The sequence below is a fragment of the Chelon labrosus genome (genome assembly GCF_963514085.1).
Source record: "Chelon labrosus genome assembly, chromosome: 2".
NCBI classification, from domain to species: Eukaryota; Metazoa; Chordata; class Actinopteri; order Mugiliformes; family Mugilidae; genus Chelon; species Chelon labrosus.
Genome location: NC_140338.1, coordinates 7,553,198 through 7,558,898, shown reverse-complemented (window position 1 = coordinate 7,558,898; position 5,701 = coordinate 7,553,198). Strand labels below are relative to the sequence as shown.

Below are 5,701 nucleotides of genomic sequence, written 5' to 3'. Positions count from 1 at the left end.
TTCTAGATTAGCAGGCCACTTTTTTGGCAAAGTGGTCTCGTTGTAATATCTTTCTTTCAGTGTTGTCCCCAGGTTCTTGGGGCCTCAGGCAAAGATGTGTGTGTGCTATCCCCACAAGTCCGAACGAAAAAAAAGCAAAAGCAAAATCTGTCATAAGGCAGATAGAAAGGGGATCCTTGTGGAGGGGTTGTGGAAAATTGCCAATGCGCTGTAGAGCCTCCATGCGATTTATGGTCGTCATTGCAAAACGTGCCAAAAGGTGGACACGGACTTGTTTACCTGTCGAGGCTGTTCATTCGCCCTCGTACTCGTGCAGCTCCCGTCATCAACTTTCAGTCTGGGATATATTATGTTACGCTTTTGTTCCTCATTTTTTTTTAATCTTGTGGACAAATGAACTCACGCCATCAACCCACAGCAGAGACAAACGGCAGCTTGCACAGATTTTATGCTTGAGAGCGCTCTGCGCTTATTATATACATTATATGTTTAAAGACATTAATAGGAAGATAATAGTTTAAAAGCAGAATTTGGAGTATTGCTAAAAAAGTAGCTGAGCATCTTCATTTGCAACGATCTTGATTGGAAAATGAATATTCAGCAGAGTAGGAACTTAAAAATCCGACTGAAGCTGAGTTAACCTGAACCCATCAGGTCTTCCTTTGTCCTACACTTTGGCGCCTCCTAGTGGGCTAGTGGTTAAACTTCACCAAGCGTTCAATGATCAGGTAGGAATAGAAAAACAAAAGATAAACACAAAACAAAACAAAAGAGTGGTCAGTGAACAAAATTAATGATGTCGTCCGTGCAGTTTACACTGGCCCTGTTCATGCTCCAACTGACTTCAAATAGTTTTTAAATTAACTCATAACACGGTATGCTTTAAGCTGCACAACGAGTTTAAATTTATCCTGCTCTTAATATATATTTATAATTCCTTATCCCTGTTGAAAACATTCTCTAAAACTTCTAAAACATAAAAAACGTATTCGTGGCTTTTGCTGCTCAAGGCGCTGAAGGCACGCGGATTTACGACAGTTGCACAAACATGCAGACGTCACAATTTACGTGCCGGGTGGACAGAGGCAGAAACGAGTAGCTGTCAGTAGGTAAGTTAAAAAAGAAAAATACTCAACCACGTTAGTCGTAACAGTTGCTGTTTTTTCTCGCTCCTAGTCTGTTTTCGTGCAGCGTTGCTTTGTCATAAAGTCGCGACTAAACAGCTGAGACAGTTGCTAGTACACACACATGCTAGCTCGTTGCTAAGTAGAGCTCCTCCTGCAACATAACGAAAGCATGCAAAGGAACTGTCTGTGACTGTTTAATAGTTCGTATTAATGCCTATATCAAGGTTTTACACTTGCTTTTTAATAAATACCTCAGCATATTGTTATATAGTTAGTGTATTTTTGCATTACAATTCACCACCTCATAAGTGGAAAGCTTGGGTCATACAGTAAATAAAAGACGTGTTTGAGATGGAAGCTGGGACCATCATGTGGACACACGGTACGAAGGGAAAGGTGTGGACACGTCTACTCACTCGTAGAGAACTGTAGAGAACACATAAAATAAAGTAACACATATGGACCTGTATAGAAAACCAAAAAAAACAACAAACAAACAACGTGGTAAAGCATATGTATTTTTGATCCATCAATTTTTAAGTATTTGAATTCCATTATGTTCGAAATTGCTAAAAAGAGAATCAGTTTGAAACAAGTTTGATTATGTTTTGTCTGATTTTCATCCTGGTGCATAATTTGCATGTTTCATTTAGATACCTGTACATAAGTTGTGTTTTCTTTGTCTCTACCTAGCAAGAGGGAAAAAAAAAAAACTCCTAAAAAATGGTGTCTCTCAGGCTGTGCAAAGATCTACATACAGTATTTTAGAGGAAACGCCACTATTTCCCTTGAGCGAGCACTCTGCAACAACGTGAAAAAAAAAAAAGGTTTTTCAGATGACGAAACCTCTGACAGAACTAGATTCAGCGTGGGGAGGCATCTGCCTCGACCTGTTGGATAAAGACAGATAAAAGAAGCGAGCGACTGGTGTTGCAAGTAGCTGCAGCTCTAAAGTCAGAGATACCTGCAGAAAAATACAAAGAGAAAAAAAGCACCAACTACAGAAGAGGGTTGGCAGAATGGACATAATGCAGAGTAATAAACTGTGTTAAATAAAGTCCTTAGCTCTCCAATAAGTGACATAATATGACAACACAGACGGGCGGGGTTTGATGTCCCAATCGCAATAGATTACAAAGTATAAAGCAAAATTTAAATCCATAAGGCGCTCATGGTTGAGCATCACCATTCAAGTCAGAGGAGCTGAAAGAATATCGGTGGATTTTGATGGGGATGAATTCTTGCCAGTAAAATGAGGTGGAGAATGATGAATGTAGTGCAGAACTTTGATTTATCTTATATTATCTTACCTGCCCGACATTCAGCACAGAGGGAGCACTTATCTAAGACATGCATTTTTTTTTAATACAGTATAAAACAACAATTCAAATTAAACAAATTACAACACCCAGTCCTTGATGAATGTGTGGAGGAGGCTATTCAGAATTGTGCTGTATGTATAGAAGCTCCGTGAGACTCCTGAGGTGCATATGGTTAAATTAAGAGAATGAAACAACACTTAAAACATAACCGGCTGCAAACATTTTAACACATATCTGTCTTTGTGTCTTCTGACTAACCGTGATGTGTTTGACCTGCCAAGGCAATGCGCATTGGACTGCCCAGTGCAGAGACACTGCAAGGTGGATCGTTGAAGGCTTTGATTTTGGTGAGTGTGCAGCTGCCTCTAACACGCCTTTTAATTTTACCTCCGAGGATATAAACATGCCTTATATTAATATATTCTGGACACACTGTTGCCCCGCTGCTGGCGGTTGAGTTTCATCGTCCTCTTTGGTTTCTCTTTCCAGTCGGTGCTCCTGAGTGTGTTTATGTTCCAGCTGTTGAGGACTGTTGGACTGAGGGCGTTCTCCATGGCATCTGAGACGTACACATCGGGCACACACTCTGCCGCTTTCGTCACCTGTCCTAATGATACGGTTGCCAGAGACTTGGCCAGGTGACTCAGTCCACGACGTAGTTCAATTTTAGACATTTTTCATCCTATTAACTTCACTATAGAGTAAACAATGAAATGAAATGCCTGTTTTGGACATTTTTATCCTCCCCGGCTGTACCTAATGAAAATGAGTCATCCAGCTTGGTTGGACATAATAATCCCTTATACACTGAATCACCCGACAATACCCGGGTTCAGCATTGTTGGCCGTCCTCTGCGTGTGACTCATTCATATCTTCTATTTCACAGGGGTATTGTGGAAAAGAAGCTAGCCGCTTGCGTCAACATCGTCCCCGCAATCAAATCTATGTAAGGTTTGAGACAGCTGCTGTTCAGTGGTGTCATGTTTGAATGAGTTCTCGTTTTCGTGTGTTTTGAAATAAAGAGCGAGCAGTTCTGTGATGAATAATTACAGGAAAGCGTGAATAAATGTAGGCCTTGAAGTATCGGGAACCTATAGTTTGAAATACTCTTCTCTTGTTTCTTCAGATACGAGTGGCAGGGGAAGATTGAGGAGGACAATGAAGTGCTTCTGGTGAGTACTGACTGTATCTTATAAAACCTCACGCTGTAAGTTTAACTCAGAATTCATCTAAAATGTATTTGTTCAACCGAGAGGCAAAGGAAGAACTATTATGTAAAAGAAAAGCTGCAGTTTATTACCATAAATGCTAATAATTAGAACATGCACAGACTTCTTGCACGCTTTAAATGAGAGATTCATTTTTTAGCATAGATAAAAGTTTTTGGAAGCAACTGTAAATCCTTTGGTCACATGTTGTTAGTTCAAATGTTCTGGACCTTTTCCCTGCTTTACTGATGAAGAAATAATGAAGGCATTCCCCAAAACCTGACACACCTTTTGAATGAAATGTCCAGTTATCTGAGGTCTTAAAAAAGACAGCTGTAATTAAAGTTTGGTTGTGCATACACTCAGATTAAAGCTGGTGGGTATTTAGTTTTTGAGTTCATAGTCCAGCTAAAAAATATCTAAAATCTAAAAAAACGTGGGCCTAACTGTAAAAGATATACTACAAAATACCAATTCAACAATTGACAATTCAAGCACAAGTTAGAATATTTAACCTTGTAACTGTAAAAAAGCCGTAGGTTTAGAGCTTTTTTTGGTTTTTACCACAACTGAACACGACCTGTAAACATAACCGTGTAAAACACGATGAGCTGTCTGTGTGTCTGTGTCTCCGGCATCTCGTCTGATATATTTAATCACCGTAGAATGAGTCAGCACTGAAGCAAATAGTCCCAGCTGTGCCCGTGTTTCAGTGTGAAGTGTCTACACACTGAATATCAACTTGACATTGATAAAATATTCTTAGAGGGATGTAGTGTTTCATTGAAGAAAATGTACTAGTGGATGATACTTAATTTCAGAACTCTTTAGGTCCTTTTTTTTGTCATTGCATCACATCTTTTAAAAATATGTGCAGTTAATTTTGGGATCTGACAAACTACATATGCCTTTTTAGTCTATTTGTATTCATGTCACTGTGGCCAATATTAGTTTAATCTTTCCTGGCCCTGCTTCACTTAAAAAGATGTCTGAACAGGAAGTTGAGACAAAAACCGTGAAGCATTTGCGTCCTTCCCTGAATGTGTCTAATGAAGTCGGGCCTCTTGACATGATGTTTTCCCTTGTTCAGATGATTAAAACAAGAAGTTCCAAGGTGCCTGCTCTTGCTGAATATGTCCGGTAAGTTTATTTTAAGTCTCACCACAGAAAAGTCCTTCCTAACTTGCTCAAGAACTCTGCGTTTTATCATTTGCTTCATTACTCGTGCAGTCAATGAGTACGAATTCCTTAGTTTCCGGCTTTCTGTGTGGGCTCATATCTGTTGTTGTACTCTCCAGCTCCAACCATCCCTACGAGGTGGCTGAAGTCATCAGCCTGCCCATCGACCAGGGCAACCCACCCTACCTCAAGTGGATAGGGGACATTGTACCTGAGTAAGAGTAGAGCAACGGACCAAGTGGAAAACTGGAGTTTTCATTCAAACACTTATCCGGTGCTTCAACAGATCAGACACAAGGCAGAGGCAAAACAAAGTGGCCATTGCATTTTTTAAAAAAATGAATAAAAGACATATTTTCTGAAATATTTTGCGTTTTGCTTTGTTGAGGCCATGATTTGAAGCTTATTCATTGTTGTCTTACATCTTGTGTGTTAACCTCTAGAGGGCAACACTTATGGAATTAGAACGCTGCCATAAATCGTGCGCGGCGCAATGAGACTCGCGCGAGCGCAAATCAAACATCCGCGCGCGCAATGAGACTCGCGCGAGCGCAAATCAAACATCCGCGCGCGCATTTTTGCCCCCCGAGCGCTTTTCCAAGCACTCGCGAGCTATTTTGTAGCTCGCGCGCGCGCAGAGTCCGCTCGCAAAACTTTCCCCTGCTCGCTCGCGAAACTCTCCTCTCCTCGCGCGGAAAACTGTCCCCTGCTCGCGCGCGAGTTATTTCTTTTACTGGGCGTTTTTGTCAGTGAGGGGGACGGGCCTGGGGGCATGCCAATCACCATTGTATCCCCGAATATAATTGGTTGAGCGTATTGGCCAGTTGAACAGCAGGGTACGGCAACACTACTAGGACAAACGGG

General features: G+C 41.0%; 1 protein-coding gene across 1 annotated transcript; it reads left to right on the top strand.

Moving 5' to 3' along the window:
• The first annotated feature begins 1,028 nt into the window (after positions 1-1,028).
• Positions 1,029-5,282, top strand: LOC311499115 (protein CutA homolog). Its single transcript, XM_084559980.1, has 7 exons — positions 1,029-1,109; positions 2,731-2,796; positions 2,939-3,087; positions 3,337-3,396; positions 3,577-3,622; positions 4,749-4,798; positions 4,957-5,282. Exons 2-7 carry the CDS (start codon positions 2,734-2,736, stop codon positions 5,054-5,056), a joined length of 468 nt encoding a protein of 155 aa, XP_084416106.1. The 5' UTR covers positions 1,029-1,109; positions 2,731-2,733; the 3' UTR covers positions 5,057-5,282.
• Positions 5,283-5,701: the final 419 nt, after the last annotated feature.